Source organism: Ovis canadensis, chromosome 16 (genome assembly GCF_042477335.2).
Source record: "Ovis canadensis isolate MfBH-ARS-UI-01 breed Bighorn chromosome 16, ARS-UI_OviCan_v2, whole genome shotgun sequence".
In the NCBI taxonomy this organism is placed as follows: Eukaryota; Metazoa; Chordata; class Mammalia; order Artiodactyla; family Bovidae; genus Ovis; species Ovis canadensis.
The window spans coordinates 22,991,140-23,009,224 of NC_091260.1; the positions used below are offsets into that span (position 1 = coordinate 22,991,140).

Consider the following 18,085-nt stretch of genomic DNA (forward strand, 5'->3'; position numbering starts at 1 on the left):
CCTGCTGTTGGCCCCAGGACCACATTTTGAGTAGGGGTCAGCAAGCCATGATACACATGCCAAACGCAGTCCACCAACTGATTCTATAACTAAGCTTACTGGAACAGAGCATGCTTATTTGTTTATATATATATACGATTATATAATCACAATGTAATATGTAATGTTCTATAGAACCCTTGTTCTAAAACACTGCTTCTCAACTGGTTTAACCCAAACTCCCAAGATGTTGCCTTCATTCTATTTTAAGCACATTCCTAATTCCAGAAAAGATGTAGTTTATATAACAAAAAGAACAGATTTGTTAAATATGCTTTTTCAAGCATATTTGAAAGCTTATTTTCAAGCTTATTTCAAGCTTATTTTCAAGCATATTTTCAAGCTTCCTCCCACTTTCCTTTAGTGGAGACTGGTACATATCCGCCCCTCTTCAATTCAGCAACACCACATTAATGATTTGAATGCTGCTGCTAAACCAATAGATGTCTATAACCCAGCAGACTTGCTTCTAGTATGAGGACATAATGTGGGAGAAGCTAGTTTGGGCTTAAATTTCACACTCACTCTTACAGGGAGAAAGCCAGAGCTGACCTCTTTGGTATGCCACAAGAGAGAGAAATGCACACATTATCTGGGAGTTCAATAAAACAACTTCCAGACTACTTCTGATGTCAGGCCTATGTCTCACACCATCCACATCTGTACTGGGAGCTACAGTGTGGTAGAATAAATAATTATCAAAATAATAACCATGAACAATCTGAAAAAGAAAATGTGCAATCCTAAATTCTAAAGATTTTCTATCTAAAAGTCAAAGTTTCAGGACTGAAAGTCCGTCGTCGTCATTTAGTTGCTAAGTCGTGTCCAACTCTCGCAACCCCATGGACTGTGGCCTGCCAGGCGCCTCTGTCCATGGGATTATCCAGGCAAGAATACTGGGATGGGTTCCCATGTACTTCTCCAGAGAATCTTCACAACCCAGGAACCAAACCTGGGTCTCCTGCATTGCAGGCAGATTCTCTACCGACTGAGCTATGAGGGACGCCCTGACCTTAAAGTTAAGCTCTTGTCATATGGAATGTGCTCTGAAAGGGTCTGGCATTAACTGTATTTCCTTTGATGACACCTGTTCCCTTTATATTAATGACAGAGGGGTATGTTCACAAAACACCATCCTTAGTATTGGACTTAGTCTTTATCCATGTTATACCTATTCCATATAGGTTTAATTTATCCACTGAGAACAAAATGTGCACAGAAAAGAAACATTAAAGACTTTGTCATAATACCTGGTTAGGGGGGGTTTCGAAGACGATGTGATGCTGCCCATTTGTTCAGACTCAGAAGCAGCACAAGTTCTTTCTTCCTTATCAGACACCATCATCTCATCCTGAGGTAACTGAGATGCATCCTTTTCTTGTGTATCTGTTATTTTATCAAGAGATCCAGATCTGATACTCTGAGAAGTTGGTTCAAGTTGCTCTTTCTGAGGTTCTGAAATTGTCTGTATGTTTCCTGAGGTAGGGAAGATATCCTGTCCCTTGTAAGACTCCCCTTCAAAAAAGAAAAAAATGGTAAGCACATATGCTGAAATTAATATTCAATTATACTGCAATATCTGAAGAAGAAAACCTATGATTATTCTATCGTGAACCTACTTTGGTAAGTTCAATTAAAAATTAGTCAAGTTGCTTGGACTATTAGGAATTTTTTAAAATTTTATTTATTTTAGTTTTAACTGTGCTGGGTCTTTGTTGCTGCGTGCAGGCTTTCTCTAGTTGTGGCAAGCAGGGGCTACTATCTACTTGCAGTACACAGGTTTCTCACTGCGGTGGCCTCTCAATGCAGAGCACAAGCTCTAGGGCACTTGGACTTAGCAGATGTCACATGCAAGCTCCAGAGTGCCTGTATTTCAGCAGTTGTGATGCAGGCTTAGTGGCCCTTCAGCATGTGGGGTCCTCCTAGACCAGGGATCGAACCCGTGTCCTCTGTACTGGCAGGCAGATTCCCAACCACCAGGGGAGTCTCAGGCATATTATAATGGATAAAAGCTGTGGGACAGCTTCTATGCTCAGATATAAAATAGTTATACCAATATATCAATATTTTGACTTAGAAAAGCTTTCTCCATAAATATTTCTTGAACTAGCAAAATGAAAAAGTATCACTTTCTAATTAAAGGGTAAAGCTAAGATCAGAATGGCCGTCACCACTCACAAAATCTACACACAATAAAAGTTGGAGAGGGTGTGGAGACAAGGGAAACCTCCTACACTGTTGGTAGGAATGCAAACTGGTACAGCCACTATGGAGAACAGTATGGAGGTTCCTTAAAAAACAAAATATAGAGATACCATATGATTTAGCAATCCCACTTCTGGACATATATCCAAAGAAAACTGTAATTTGAAAAGATATGTGTACCCCAATGTTCACTGCAGCATTATTTACAATAGCCAGGAAATGGAAGCAACCTAAATGTCCATCAATGGAGGAATGGACAAAGATATGGTACCTATAGTTAATGGAATATTACTCTGCCATTAAAAGGAATGAAATAATGCCACAAAATGGATGGACCAAGGGATGTCATACTGAGTGAAGTAAGTCAGACACAGAAAGACAAATATCACATGGTATCACTTATACGAGGAATCTACAAATGTACCTATTTACAAAACAGAAATAAGAGTCACAGATGTAGAAAACAAACTTATGCTTACCAAGGAGGAATGGGGGGCGGGATAACTTGGGAGACTGGGACTGACATATAGATACTACTATACGTAAAACTAGATAACGAATAAGAACCTACTGTACAGCACAGGCAATACTACTCAGTACTCTGTAATGGCCTATATGGGAATAAGATCTAAAAGTGGATATATGTATACGCATAACAGATTCAATCTGCTGTATAACAGAAAGTAACACAACACTGTAAATCAACTATACTTCAATAAAAAGTAATTAAACACAAAAAAGGTTAAAGCTAACTAAGGACCTATAAAAACTGCCTTACACACAGCTTTCTAATTCCTTAAATGTAACTGTTGAGCTTTTACAGGAAATCCTGGAATTATATGGTTTTTTTTTATTAAGTATAGGATGAAAGTAGCTTTTAGGGCTATCAAAGTGCTAAACCTAAGATCTCAGAAGGGACCAAAAAGAAAAGAAAACAAAACAAAACATCCTCTAATAATAAAGGCTTGATTCTTGGAGAAAAATGAGCAAGACTCATCTTCTATCCCAAATTTAAACAACAGTTATGAAGGGTACTAAGCAAAATGCAATCATTTCACTCACCTGTTTCCTCCAAAACATTTTTTAATTCCTTTGAACACACCTGTTTCAAGAAAATTTATAAAAAAATATTATAGTTGTCAAATTTGATTTTATTTCCTTCCTTTAAAAAACAATTCAATTTTTTTTGTTTGTTTTTTACTTTTTTGGCTGCCACTGCAAGGCATGTAGAACTTTCTGGACCAGGGAATGAACCATCACCTCCTGCAGTGCAAGTACAGAGTCTTAACCCCTAGACTACCAGGGAAGTCCTCCTTCGTTCTTTCTTAAGTAAAGAAAATCGGTTATCTCCTACAAAACACTAGGGTCAGACATGTTTCACAGGATTTCTATCAAACATTATGAAAACATTATGATAGATGCTTCTATCAAACACTGCAGCTACTATTTAAAGTATTCTGTAGCATAACAGAAGAGGAAAAGCTTCCAAATGCCTTTTACATAGCAAGTGTAATACTGATCCAACTAAGCAGTTTTACATCAGTGCAAAAACATCAAATGAAGTATTACCAGCATAATTTAGCAGTGCTTCAAAAGACTAAAACATCATAATCAAACAAAGTTTGGGAATTCCCTGGCAGTCGAGCTGTTAGGACTTCACATTTTCACTGCCTAGGGTATGGGTTCAATCCCTGGTTGGAGGACCAACATTGCATAATCTGTTTGGCACAGCCAAAAAGTTTGTTTCAGGAATGTAAAGATGATTCAGTATTTTAAAACATTAATACAAATCAACCGATCTGAAGAGAAAAATAGCATCATCTCTCTATTTGCAGGAAAAGTATGAAATAGTATTCATTCTTGGAAAAAAAAAACCATGTAAAATTGAATAGACAGGTATTTTGTTAACAACATAAAATATTAACTACTGCAGTCCAAAAGCCGGCTCCCATTTCATAAACACTGGATATATTCCCATTGAAGTCAGGAGTGAGAAAAAGATGTCTAATATCAGAGCTGTTTTCTGATTTTTTAAAAAGTTATATTAGCCAATATAATTAGAAAAAGAAAGAAATTCAAGGTGTAAAAAGTAGAAGAGAAGAATTAAAATTATATTTGCAGATGATATAACTGTTTACTTAGAAAACTCTAGAGAACCAACTGAAAAAATATTACACACAATGAGGGGAATTCTGTAAAGCATTCTAAATTAAAAGAACTTAATGATAATAGTAACAAAAACAAAAAAGATAAAATTCTTAGATATAGCCCAGTAAGAAATAAACCAGATTTTTATGAAGAAGAACCTAAAACAGCATTAAGAGACAGACACAAAAGAAATCTTAAAGAAATGGAAAGACACACAGTGTTTCTGGATAGGTACATTCAGCATCACATTTATGATGTCAGTCTTCTCTGTGTTAATCCGTCAAGGTAGTACGATCCTAACACAAGTACCAACAGGGTTGTTTTTTTTTTTAAGCTCCAGATAAGCACATGCTAAAATTAATATAAACTTTAAAACATAATAAGCAACTAGGGAGATCTTGGAAAATGAAGAAAATTGTACTGGGGGTCAGGGAGGAGAACAGACTGTCCCTTTAAGATATTAAAGCACTGAAAAGCTACAGTGTGAAACTGACCCCAGAACAAATAGGTAAATCAATGCAGAAGAAAGAAAATTTAGGAATATACCCAAATATTTATGGGAATTTTATTTAATTTTTAATGTTTTTTTTTCTCAAAAACTACACCTTTATTTTATTTTTTGGTCTCGAAGTACAGCACACAGGATCTAATTTCCCCAACCAGGTACTGAACCAATGCCCCCTGCGATGGAAGCATGCAGTTTTTGGGTTTTTTTTGGAAGCATGCAGTTTTAATCATCAGACCACCAGGGAAGCCCCCAAAAGTGGAATTTTAAATCAGTGGAGAAAAGATGAATTCTTCAATAAATGATGCTGGGACAAACAGATAGGTATCTGGGGAAAATTAAGTTGGTTCCTCTGTTCTTAAAACCAAAATAAATTCTAAACAAATCAATGATATTAATTAGAAGAATTTATATTAATTTCAAGGTACACTTTCAGTGTATAACATAATCTCCACAGACATACATAAAAAGACTAATTAAAAGAAAAAAATTTTTGAGCTTGCAGGATTTCAGTTCCCCTACCAAGGATTGAACCTGGGTCCTAGCAGTGACAATGCCAAGTTTTAACCATTGGATCATCAGGGAATAGCCCAAAAGGCTAATAAATCCGATTACAGAAAAATAAAAATCATTTGTATATCTAAGTGCAATGTGTATACAATTCTAGAATTCAAAATTATAACCAACTTTTTAGAAAATAAAACTCTTAAATAGGCCCAACAGACACTGTACATCCTTTTTTTAAGATTTAGTCACTCCAAAGTACAGCTATCATTTTTTAACATGTGTGCTATGGTCAGTCATGTCTGACTCTCTGCGACTACACAGACTATAACCTGCCAGGCTCCTCTCTGTTCGTGGAATTTTCCAGGCAAGAATACTAGAATGGGTTGCCATTTCCTTCTCCAGGGGATCTTGCCGACCCAGGAACAGAACCCAAGTCTCTCGTGTCTCCTGCATTGGCAGGCAGGTTCTTTACCACTGAGCCACCTGGGAAGCCTGCCATTTGTTAAAAGGAATATTATTAACTGGTGGCATAATTTTGCATATAATGATATGCTATGATCTTTTTTCCATGTCATTAAATATACTTTTAAAATAAAGTGAAACAATGTCTGCATAGAATGCTAATAAAATGTTGAAACTGGATGACAGATACATAGGGATACAAAGGCTAAGCACCGAAGAATTGATGCCTTCGACCTGTCGGTGCCGGAGAAGACTCTTGAGAGTCCCTTGGACTGCAAGGAGATCAAACCAGTCAATCCCAAAGAAAATCAACTCTGAACATTCATTGGAAGGACTGATGCTGAAGCTGGAGCTCCAGTACTCTGGCCACCTGATGTGAATAGCTGACTCATTGTAAAAGACACTGATGCTGGGAAAGACTGAAGGCAAAAGGAGAAGGGGATGACAGAGGATGAGATGGTTGGATGGCATCACCAACTCAATGGAAACGAGTCTGAGCAAACTCTGGGAGATAGTGAGGGACAGGGAAGCCTGGCGTGCTGCAGTCCATGGGGTCACAAAGAGCAGGACATGACTTAGCAACTGGACAACAACTACCTTTTTAAATGTTTCAAGACTGTCACAATAAAAAGTTAAGCAAACAAGTCTCCAGAAGAAAATCACAAAAAGCAGAATTAAAAGACAACAACCTGAAGGAACTTCCCTGGTGGTCCAGTGGTTAAGAATCTGCCTTCCAGTGGCAGGGGCTGAAGATTCGAACCCTGGTCAGGGAACTAAGACCCCACAGGGACCCTCACGTGCAGGGCAACTCAGCCTGCACACCACAACTAGAGAAGCCCTATGCAAGCTGCAATTAGAAAAAGCCCCCTTACTGCAACGAAGACCCAGCACAGCCAAGAAAAGAAGACAGCAACCTAAGAAAAAAAAATTTGCAACTCATATCACAAATATTCAAAATAGACAGTTCCTCTAAATTTATAAGATAAAGATCAACAAACCAAGTTGAAAAATAGGGTAAAGAATACAGTCATGTCACAGGAAAGGAAATAAAACTGGATCTTAAGCATATGAAGTGAAAGTCTCTCAGCTGTGTCTGACTCTTTGCAACCCCACGGACTATACAGTCCATGGAATTCTCCAGGCCAGAATACTGGAGTGGGTAACCTTTCCCTGCTCCAGGGGATCTTCCCAACACAGGGATCGAACCCAGGTCTGCATTGCAGGCAAATTTTTTACCAGCTGAGCCACAAGGGAAGCCCTAAGTATATGAAAAATGTTCAACTTTATACATACTAAGAGAAATTAAAAATTATTCTGGAATACCATTTTTTTAAACTATTAGATATAGAAAAATATACCACTTCTGTTGTCTGCTATAACCTAAGGACTACTGGTCTTCAACCATCCTTGTGAGAATATAGATTCTAATCTTTCCATAGTGTAGTATCCTATGATGAGAACCAGAAACAAAACGGACAGGATGCTTAACAAACCTACAACACAGAGGCCAGTAACTGAATCTGCACAGTACTGTCAGGCATCCCTGAGGTTTATGACTGAGCTCAAGAAGTCTGTGTATTTTGTAAAGAAACATTTCAAACAGAAGAGAGAGCAAAAGAAATGCCCTGGAACATGAAGAAATATGGTGTACTCAAGAAACTAAAAAATGGCCACAGTAAGGCAGAGCCCAGCACAAGATGAGATTAGACACAGAAAACAACCACATGAACAAACAGGGCCTTAGAGGTTCTGGTTTTATTCCTAAGAGCAATGGGAAGCTTTAAGCATGATGATAATGGTAGTGATGATATTCCCAGGTGGCGCTAGTAGTAAAGAATCTGCCTGCCAATTCAGGAATTCAAGAGTCGTGGGTTTGATCCCCGGGACGGGAAGATATCCTTGAGAAGGAAATGGAAACCCACTACAGTATTCTTGCCTAGAAAATCCCATGGACAGAGGACCCTGGCGGACTATAGTCCAAGGGGTTGCAGAGAGTCGGACATGACTGAGCACGCGTGCGCACACACGCAATGATATCACTATTACCATCTTACACAATAGAGACCTCATTCAGTATCATTCCTGAGATCCCAGAGCTTTTAACTGGTACAGCCAAAACCCACATCCGTATGATGCTCTCAGTCTTATCTATAGCCAACGACAATGAACTGGGAATGGGTTTCCTGAGTAACATCCAACAATTTCCACCTAGAACTAGTAGAAAGTAAAACTCCAAAACCAGTTTTATCTGGATTATTTGTGGTAGAAACTATTAGAACTATGTTTATACAAAGAGTCTAAGGGAAGAACAGAAATAGGTCCATTGATATGGGATCTCACTTGTTTAATGATTCCTTCCATCTTACCTCAGAGGTATATTTTTGACAATCATCTATTGAAGTGAGTGAAGTTTTTTTGGCAGGAGGGACATGGTCACTTTCATCAACGCTACAATGATATCTCTTCCTAGATACAAGATTCAAATTAGCAGCAGACTTTTCTGAATCATCTCTTTCAGAATTAGATAAACACATGTCATCTTGACCTATGGAAGTTCCTGGAAAACTGATACTGCATAGAAAATAAACACACAGTAAATTAATTACTTAATGATGTTAAAGGCTGAGCTACTCTCAAGAAAACTACCAAAGAAACTTCTAAATAACTAATATATACATGGCCACAGTCACAAAAATGTTAGTTTTCAGCTCCATTCATACTTAAGAGCTCACAACTTAAATTCCATAATACTGAATTAAATCTGAGGCATAAAAATGTTTTGTCATTAAAGTTTAATTTTAGTCTAAAATATTTCTTCCTAATAGGAAAGGCTTCAATTTCAGATGTTACTTGATACACAGTTAAGCATCTTAACCAATGACTATTAAAATACAACTTAAGAATTTTACAGCAAAGAAAATGAGTATCACAAATATTTTAAAGTGCATCCTCTTTGTACTATTTTTGTAAATTTCTGTGAATGTATATTTATTTCAGAATTAAAATGTATACAATGTAGCCACATCTTCAACAAATGATATTTTATGATCCACATTGCTAATTTTTTCAGCTTTCAAAATACTTAAAATAACAACAAAGTAGTATTATACATTTAAATGGCAACTTTATCAGCTATAAAATAGTAATTTTTCTCTAACTTATCACATAATTATTAAATGAGATCTCCATCACAATTACAAATAAGGTTGGTGAATGGCTTGTTCAATCAATTTTATTCAATTCATAAAGCACCCCTTCCTCCTAGCAAAAACAGGTCAGATGATTCATTACCTCGTGTCTTCTCTTTCTTTTGTATTCATTGATTTGACCAATATGGGCGCCGGCAGTAAAGGATTTGGCATTAACTGCATAGTGCTATCAGCATATTCTTCTGGGATTTCCACCAGAGTTAAGATGAAAGTTTGTTCATCCTCACCATCCTGATGTACATTAACTAGATTGACTATCAAAGTTTAAAAGTTAGAAATGAAAAGCTGAACTGTGAAATGACAGAAAATCACTAATTTATTTCATTTCTAAAATGTCTCATGACAGTTTATTCCAAAGAATAAAAAAACTAAATTATACCCCTCAAGAAATAAAGAAAAAGTAATTTCATAAAGGATAAAGATGATTCTCTACTGAGAAGATTTACAATTCCTTTTTTATAAGATTTATAATTCTGAATAACAAAGCTTATATACAAAATATTTCAAGTGTCTTTTAAAAAAAAATTTAAGGCCGTCATAGACCAACGAAACTGCTTTTTTTTTTCTATAGTCAAATGGGGAGTAAGTAAACATACTATTAAGTCCTATAATACCACTGAAGCAGATTGTCATACCTGTTATGTCTTGAAGATCGTTCACATTCTCTTGCTGGACTTCTGGAATACTAGTTGGTATACACTGCCATAAAAAATTAAAAGAGTAAGGTTAACCAAATCTAAATTTTAAAAAGATTTCCTGACAATGTGAACAGTTATTGTTTCAAAACTCAACAACTTGGCTAAACTAAGCAGAGAATTTTTCAGGTGTTTTTAAACTTTCAGATGTACCAATAAAATGTTGATTCATTTAAATAAATATACATATATATACAAAGGAATTATGAATAAATTGCTAAGGATGTGTAGAATATGAAATGATTTTTGAAGTGATAGAAAAGGGAGACACAAACCCCTCAACCTTCTCTCTATCCCCACCTCAGCAGCCACCGCACCATTAGGAGGTGACATGTATATGGAAGCAAACTGGTCTCTTTGCCTCCAGCATGGCTCCATCCAATCTGTTTTCCACAAAATTGTAAACACTGTTTTCTCTAAAATAAAGTTACAATTATAATTCTCCACTGCTTAAGATTTTTTTTTTTTAATTTTTACTTTATTTTACTTTACAATACTGTATTGGTTTTGCCATACATCAACATGAATCTGCCACGGGTGTACACGTGTTCCCCATCCTGGACCCCCCTCCCACCTCCCTCCCCATATGCTTAAGATCTTAAAACTTTCATTTTGCAACCAACAATGTCAGTTAATTGATTCAGGCAAGAATCATTAATGCAAACTAAATTACTAAATGGAAAAGGTGCTATTATAACAGAAAAATCTGGTGGGTACCATTCTACCCCAGAGATCAATTAGTATCACCAATAATGGGATAAACTGACATTATGTGTCCCCTGATATGATCAGTTCAGTTCAGTCGTTCAGTCGTGTCCGACTCTTAGAAACCCCACGGACTGTAACACCAAAGAGAAAAAGATCACCCATATAGTAACTCTTGCCAAAAGACACATAACTTGAATCTATAATGAGAAAGCAATAAAAGAAATCCAGACTGCAAACTAGCTTGGACTCTTCTAAAAGGTCAAGTACACAAAAGAGGAAAAAGAGCAGGAGGACAACTCTAGATTATAAGAGTAAGAAGAAATGACAGCTAAATGCAACATGAAAGGCTTGACCGGAACCGTGTGTGATAACAGTACTATCATTTCTCTGTAAGGAAACGTCCCTGGTCCTATAGAAACTGTGGAGTATTTAGGGGTGAAGGCTCATGTCTACAGCTTACTTTCAAATGGTTTAGTTTTAAGTATCTACCAAGACGGACAGCAACACAGAGAAAGTGATGTTTACAGCCAGGAATGCATGCAAGTAAGGCAAAGTGTTAACAGATTTCTACGTCAGATTCTGGCAACTGTTCTCTAAACTAGAAATTATTTCCAAATAAAAAGTAAAAATTAAAAAAATTGGGCAGTAGGGGAAAATTCAGTAACTTTGGATATAACCCAAACTCCTTAGCAAGCCATAAAAACTCCTTTTATGCTATGTCCCCAGGCTGCCTAACTTCATCTCTAAGCACTTTTTTCACTTATATCCCACTCACAACTATTCATACAGTCCCGGAGCATGTCATGCCCTGTCACACTCGTTCTTCGTCCATGTTCCTCTCCCTTCACCTACCTAATTCATACTTTTCTTCCAGATCAAGGATTTGCTCCGGGCTGGATGCACATTAGAATAACTACAGGAACTTGAAGCAAGAGTTCTCGCTGTACAAAACACTTCCTTTTTTAAAACTTGTACAGAAAGCTAGCCATTGGTTATTTTGTCTCTATGTTCCAGAGACTAAAAACACACTCAGCAAAAATTCTACCACATACATTCTCACAAAAGCAAAGTTATAGGGAAAGAAGAAAAGATCAGTCGCTGTCAGAAGCTGGGGGTGGAGAGGAGGAGTGACTAAACAAGGACACTGGAAAATTTTGAAAGTGATGGAATTGTTTATGGATCAGTTATATAATGTATATATGTTTATCAAAATTTGTGAAATTATACACCAAAAAGGGTGAAGTTTGCCGTGTGTAAATGAGAACTAGCTAGCCACTCCCTGCCATATTTTACATCCTTTTACCTCTGGCACATTTAGTGTGAGCACAGGATCTCCGTTAAAGTCCTTTCCCAGAGGCTCTTCAACAGAACTCTCACCAAGACCCATGCCCAGACAGCCTGTGTGGGGCCCTGACTCAGAAGAGACAGCGGGAGCAACTGATGATATCGGAACTTCTTCAGATCTCCCTTCTTGATCTTCACCTCTGAAAGACAGGTTAGTATATATCTGAAATCAAGGAGACGGCCACAGAATAATATTTAGAGCTGGTATGTCAAGGGTCACCTCATTTAATGGTTTTCCAACTTTTAAGACATATTAAATGCAATAGAACAAATTTTTACAGCTACGCTTATGGTCAAAGGTGACCCAGAATATGAAGCAAATCCCAGAACATCTTTCCTCTCTTACCTCTCAGTTAGGTGAGCTTCCTGTGAAATACTGGTCTCTTCAACACCATGTGCAGATGCCACTTTGCTCTGCTCTGTACTCTCTGTTGCCGTAACCGACCCGAGGTTTTTATCTTCTAATTCTGTTTCTTGAGAAGCATTTTTCTCAGTTTCTTAAATAAAAAACACATTTAAAACATACACTTTACAAAATAGTAAAGTTAAAATCTCCACATTAGAAATACATTCTTTTTTCAAAGATTACTATACAGTGGTTCTTTCAAACTTCTCCTAATCCAAAAGCAAGCTTTTTCACATGGCAGAAAGGTGGTCTGGGCCAGTTACACTTTTTATCGTAAATGAGACAATTAATGAATCTGCATTACACCTATTTCACTCCTGGCAGCCACAACCATTATTAGTTCAGTTCAGTTGTTCAGTCATGTCCAACTCTTTGAGACCCCATGGACTGCAGCACGCCAGGCTTCCCTGTCCCTCACCAACAACTATATTTCTACTTTATTATAACAGCAGTATAATCAAAAACACACACAGAGGTTTAGAGTGGGTACTCATGAAGTCTGGCTATCCACCCTAGGGGAAGTGTTGCGGAGGGAGCTGATCTGTAAAGAATAATGTCACAAACAGGAAGACAATGACGTCTGTATAAAGAGGCAACTGGACCCTGTACACTGAGAGATCTTCTGGGTACTGCTCAAGCCAAAGAAATGAATTTACTAACTAAATCACAGGCACTGCTGGCTCAAAGGAAATATCAGAAACCAGGAACCCCAGAACAGGGGAAAAATGATGCTAAATATTCAGATCCTCTACATACGGAGAAGACTGAATACAATCTAGACAGCCTACCACTACTTTTCCTGCTCCCACTAGTACCCTAAGGGGTTGGCACCTTGGCAGGAAGGGCAGATGGAAAAGGAAGTGGGACTAGGGTTCAACATGTAAGTCACAATATAGTGAGGCCATTGAAAAAACTGAATAAATGAAATTGAAAAAATGGAACAAGAGCACTATGCAATCATATGGAAAGATTTTTTTCACTATTTAAAATTTAAATAATTAAAAATTAAAATTTAAATAATTTTTTTTAATCTTTAAAAATGGAATGCACTAACATAAAGAACTCAATAATGAAAAACAACTCAATTCTAAAATGAGCATGGATCTTGGGAGACGTTTCTCTAAAGAAGATATGCAAACAAGCACATAAAAAGATACTCAACATCACTAGTCAAAAAGGGAAATAAAATGCAAATCAAAACCACCAAGATAGGACTTCACACCCACTAAGATAGCTATACTCAGAGACAAATAGTAACAAAGGTTTGGGTGGATGCAAAGAAATCGATACCCTCACTGAATGCTGGCAGAAATATAAAATGGTGTAGCTGTATTTGAAACAGTTTGGCTGTATCTCAAAAGATTAAACACAGAATTACCACATGACCCAACAATTCCACTTGTAGGCATAAACCCAAGAGAAATAAAAACACAAGTCTACACAAAAACATAAATGAATGTTTTAGCAGCATTATTTACAAAATCCAAAAGGTGAATATACTAACCACTGAACTGTACTTTTTTTTTGTCCGGGGGCGGGGGGGGATTGTACACACAGCGCAGCTTGTGGGATTTTAATTCCCTAACCAGGGACTGAACCCATGCCCCTGCAGTGGAAGCATGCAGTCCTAACCCCTGGACTGCCAGGGCATTCCCAAACTGTACACTTTAAATGGTGAATTCTATGGTATGTGGGTTATCTCAACAAAACCGCCACCTTCAAGAAATGTTGGACAGTAGATATGATATGCATATATTTTTGTTCTTGCTGAAAGGAATATACATGTGTGTACATATATGCGTGTATGTGTGTATATACATATACCCTTATTTAGATGCTCATGTGGATGAAACACTCCTAGAAGTCTATAGTAAAAACCGACACTGGAAATGGGATTAGGGGACTGGGAACCAAGAAAGGAGGAAGTTTTAAAAATTTTTCCCTTTTGGGTACTGTCCTGTTTTCTGCTACATGCATGTATGCCTAAGAGATGTATGCTTGAGTACTGACATATAAACAAGACGGAGAGAAATATATATACATACATATACACAAAGAGAAAGTTTGGTCAAGTAAATATAGTGAAAGGATAATAATTACTGAAACTAGTTGGTGGATTTATGGGTATTTTATAGCTCATTCTACTTTCTGTATGTTTTAACTTTTTAACAGTTAAAATAATTGCAACAACTGAATATCCCATTTGAAATGACAATAAAATTTCTTGTGACAAAGTATTTTGTAACTTTTAAGGGAACAGTGAAGTTTACCTCTTTGAATTTCCACTTCTTCTCCTTTAGTTACAAACAAACTAGGAACTTTCTGATGAGCACCAAATCTCTTGGTCCCTAACATCTTCTTAAGATCTGGCTTGGGCTTGGCAAATCTACTTCTTTTTCTCACATTATTGGTCACTTCAGAAGTTGTAGTCCTAGAAACAGGTGAGAAGAGAAACTGATCAACTGTGGAAAAAGTCTCTCTCTCACCTTGATTCCCTCTATCCAGCACTGGTACAGTTAAATGCCACCTTCTCAGGAGCTACATCATCTAGGGTATTTATTTCTTAATGCTAAAATTATTACATGGTAGAAATATCTAAAAGCTTTGAGAAAAGAAGAGAATCTGGACCAGTTCTGTAAAACGGGGACGATATTTACATAGCACTGTTTCTTAAAAGCTTGAAACATGCACTGTGGTTAATTTTAATATGTAAACCATTAAACTAAAATCAAAATCAGCTAATCCTTACTTTTAAAGGGTAAAAAACTAGCACTGCCCACTTTACATTTAATTAATTATTACTCAAAGGTATTAGCCAAGTTGATGGTTGGTTTATATATAGTTATCAATTGAACACTGTAATTTATTTTATAAAGCTCAAAAAACAGTAATAGTTTAATAAAGCAAAATAAACCTGGATGATGTAGTGTTTTCCTTTACTTCTGTCAAACCAATTTCTTCTTTAGTATTCTGTTTATCCACATCCAATACAATCTTGTTTTGTTCTACTGATGGAGATGTATTATGGCCAGGTGAAGAAGGTTCTTGACATTCATGAACAATTTTGAGATTTACATTATCTGGGCTAAAAGGAATATGGCTTTGATCGACTGAATGAGCATCAGGAAGTATACATATTCCTATTACAGGAAAAAACAGAAAATTAAAATTGACACAAATAGATGTCCAAATAAATCCTTCAACATGCGGCAACTGCCAAATTCTTTCATTAAATTTTTTTTGTGTGGGGGGGAGTGCGGCCACCGCCACACTGCACAATGTGTTGGATCTTAGTTCCCTAACCAGGGACTAAATCTGCATCCCCTGCAGTGGAGGCACAGTTTTAATCACTGGACCACCAAGGAAGTCCCTAATGGTTTTTTTCTTGAGTAAACAATGTGTTAAAGATTTATTAAATGCATTAAGGAAAGGACCGAAGGAATGATAAAATGGGTAAAACACATTTGAGAAACTAAATATCTATATTATTTTCAAAAATATGCTCTTTCTGGTTCTAAAGTTTAAATTTATGACCTCATATCTCATGCTAGCAATTTGACATGTTCTAAGTTTAATAATTCTTATAGACTGAAACTTTGTTATTATAAATAAATCTTTTTGTTACTTTCAGTAACTATATAACCTCAGATGAATTTCAAGACAGGATTATCTTCATTTATGATTTTTTAAAACCAGTATTTTATGTGCTAGACATTTGTGACAGGTTGCAATGCAATACTTTCCCACTGAAAAAGGGGTCCTACAGGGAACACAAATCAAGAGACTTCCCTGATAATTACACAGTTATGGGCCTAGAAGGCTGACACTTCAATGGCAGGTTACCTGTCAGCAGTTAAAATAATTAACAGCAGCATACTGCTGCTAAGTCGCTTCAGTCGTGTCCGACTCTGTGCGACCCCATAGATGGCAGCCCACCAGGCTCCCCCATCCCTGGGATTCTCCAGGCAAGAACACTGGAGTGGGTTGCCATTTCCTTCTCCAATGCATGAAAGTAAAAAGTGAAAGTCAAGTCGCTCAGTCGTGTCCGACTCTCAGCGACCCCATGGACTGCAGCCCACCAGGCTCCTCCGTCCATGGCATTTTCCAGGCAAGAGTACTGGAGTGGGGTGCCATTGCCTTCTCCGAACAGCAGCATAATTAACATAATTATCCAGTTTATATACTTAAAGTAGAAGGTAGGCTTCCCAGGGGGCACACGGGAAAAGAATCCACCTGTCAATCCAAGAGATGCAGGTTAGATTCCTGGAAAGTAGGAAATGGCTACCTACTCCAGTATTCTTCCCTGGAAAATTCCATGGACAGAGGAGCCTAGTGGGCTACAGTCCACGGGGTCGCAAAGAGTTGCACATGACTGAGCGCTCAAGTGCACACGCACGCGCGCACACACACCCACACACCCACACACACAGTAGAAGGTACTTCGATAGTAAAGACCACAGGCTAAAATACAATACTAAAAGTCTTGGCTGACACATATTTAGACTAACATAATAGTCTAAATAATCTCAATGACTGCTACTATCCTTCACACTGTATTTGACTGTCATGTAATTGAGAAGTCTATCTAAAGCAGCAGCTCCTCTGCCAAAGAAATGTGCACAGAGAGATCAGTGATCAATGAACTTAGCTGACCAATGATACTCATGATAAAGGTAGAGGACTCATGAATACCTATTTCCTTAGTAAACCCAGTGCACTATGTGAAAATAGAGGCCACTACATTTGGAGGGCCAAGTACGTAGGATGGATCAATACATGTGTGTGTGTGCTTGTGTGTGTTTAATCGCTCAGTTGTGTCTGACTCTTTGCGACTCCATGGACTGTAGCCTGCCAGGCTCCTCTGTCCATGGGGATTCTCCAGGCAAAAATACTGGAACGGACTGCCATGTCCTCCTCCAGGGGAGCTTCCCAACCCAGGGATCATATACATACATATTACCTTTTCTAGAAAAATAATAAAGTGACACTAACTTCAAATATATAAAGGCAGATAGTCACTTAATATTCAAATATGAGTATAATCTCTTAAACAATGGATTTTAAAGGTTTCTTCTTTTGTTAGGACTTCAATTTTATTCTTACCATCACTCTGTTCTGGGCTAATCTCTGACTGCAACACCAGATCTCCCATAGTCAGTAGGGTTATGGCAGCTTCAGTGCTCCCATCGTTGGTACTTTCTGAAAAACCAAACCAACATTAATAGAAGAATGAATCTGGAAAATTACATTTGTTTGCTTAGAAAAGAATTTCAGTACAGGTGTTTATCCTCTATTAACAAGTTTCCATACCACTAACCCCTTACTAGGGTAGTGTTTCATTCAGTTTATATACTACAAATAAAGAAAGTAACAACTGTTGACTTTAACCCACTGAAGTGCCTCCTTCCCATTAAATAACTCAATACCTTCAAAGGAAATATTCACATCTGTGCATTATCAGAGAAAATACATTCTTCTTTATTAAACAGTTAATCACTCTCTAAAGCAGCATTCCAAGAATCCAAGCTTCTCCTAGAGATAATATGTTCACCTGCTAAACCTTCTCCTTCAACTTTTTAGCAAGCTGACTCATTTACTATCACCACTGCTAAATCACTGTGCTTGTTGGGGTTAACCAAGAATTTTTAGCAGTTTCCTTATTAACAGTTACCTGTTTCAGCTTGGGAATGTTCACCTATGGTCATTTCCTAAAACAGCAAAAGAAAAGTATTAACAATATCTTATGTATTTTCCCAAATACATGTTCTGTATATCAAAAAGCACTACATTTACAGGTCTTTCAGTGCCTTTGGCTACAATGGAGTAGAAATTTATAATTATTTATAACATTTCACAA

General features: G+C 37.3%; 1 protein-coding gene across 1 annotated transcript in view; it reads right to left on the reverse strand.

Annotated features, from left to right (window-relative positions):
• Window positions 1–18,085, reverse strand: part of BDP1 (BDP1 general transcription factor IIIB subunit) — a 99,891-nt gene that overhangs the window by 9,215 nt on the left and 72,591 nt on the right. Inside the window, exons 28-38 of the mRNA XM_069556219.1 lie at window positions 17,900–17,936; window positions 17,332–17,427; window positions 15,143–15,368; window positions 14,499–14,659; window positions 12,169–12,319; window positions 11,782–11,962; window positions 9,711–9,774; window positions 9,158–9,329; window positions 8,233–8,437; window positions 3,307–3,346; window positions 1,290–1,554 (exon numbers count right to left, since the gene is read on the reverse strand). Coding sequence (XP_069412320.1) covers window positions 1,290–1,554; window positions 3,307–3,346; window positions 8,233–8,437; window positions 9,158–9,329; window positions 9,711–9,774; window positions 11,782–11,962; window positions 12,169–12,319; window positions 14,499–14,659; window positions 15,143–15,368; window positions 17,332–17,427; window positions 17,900–17,936 — 1,598 coding nt within the window. The remainder of the gene's footprint in view (window positions 1–1,289; window positions 1,555–3,306; window positions 3,347–8,232; window positions 8,438–9,157; window positions 9,330–9,710; window positions 9,775–11,781; window positions 11,963–12,168; window positions 12,320–14,498; window positions 14,660–15,142; window positions 15,369–17,331; window positions 17,428–17,899; window positions 17,937–18,085) is intronic.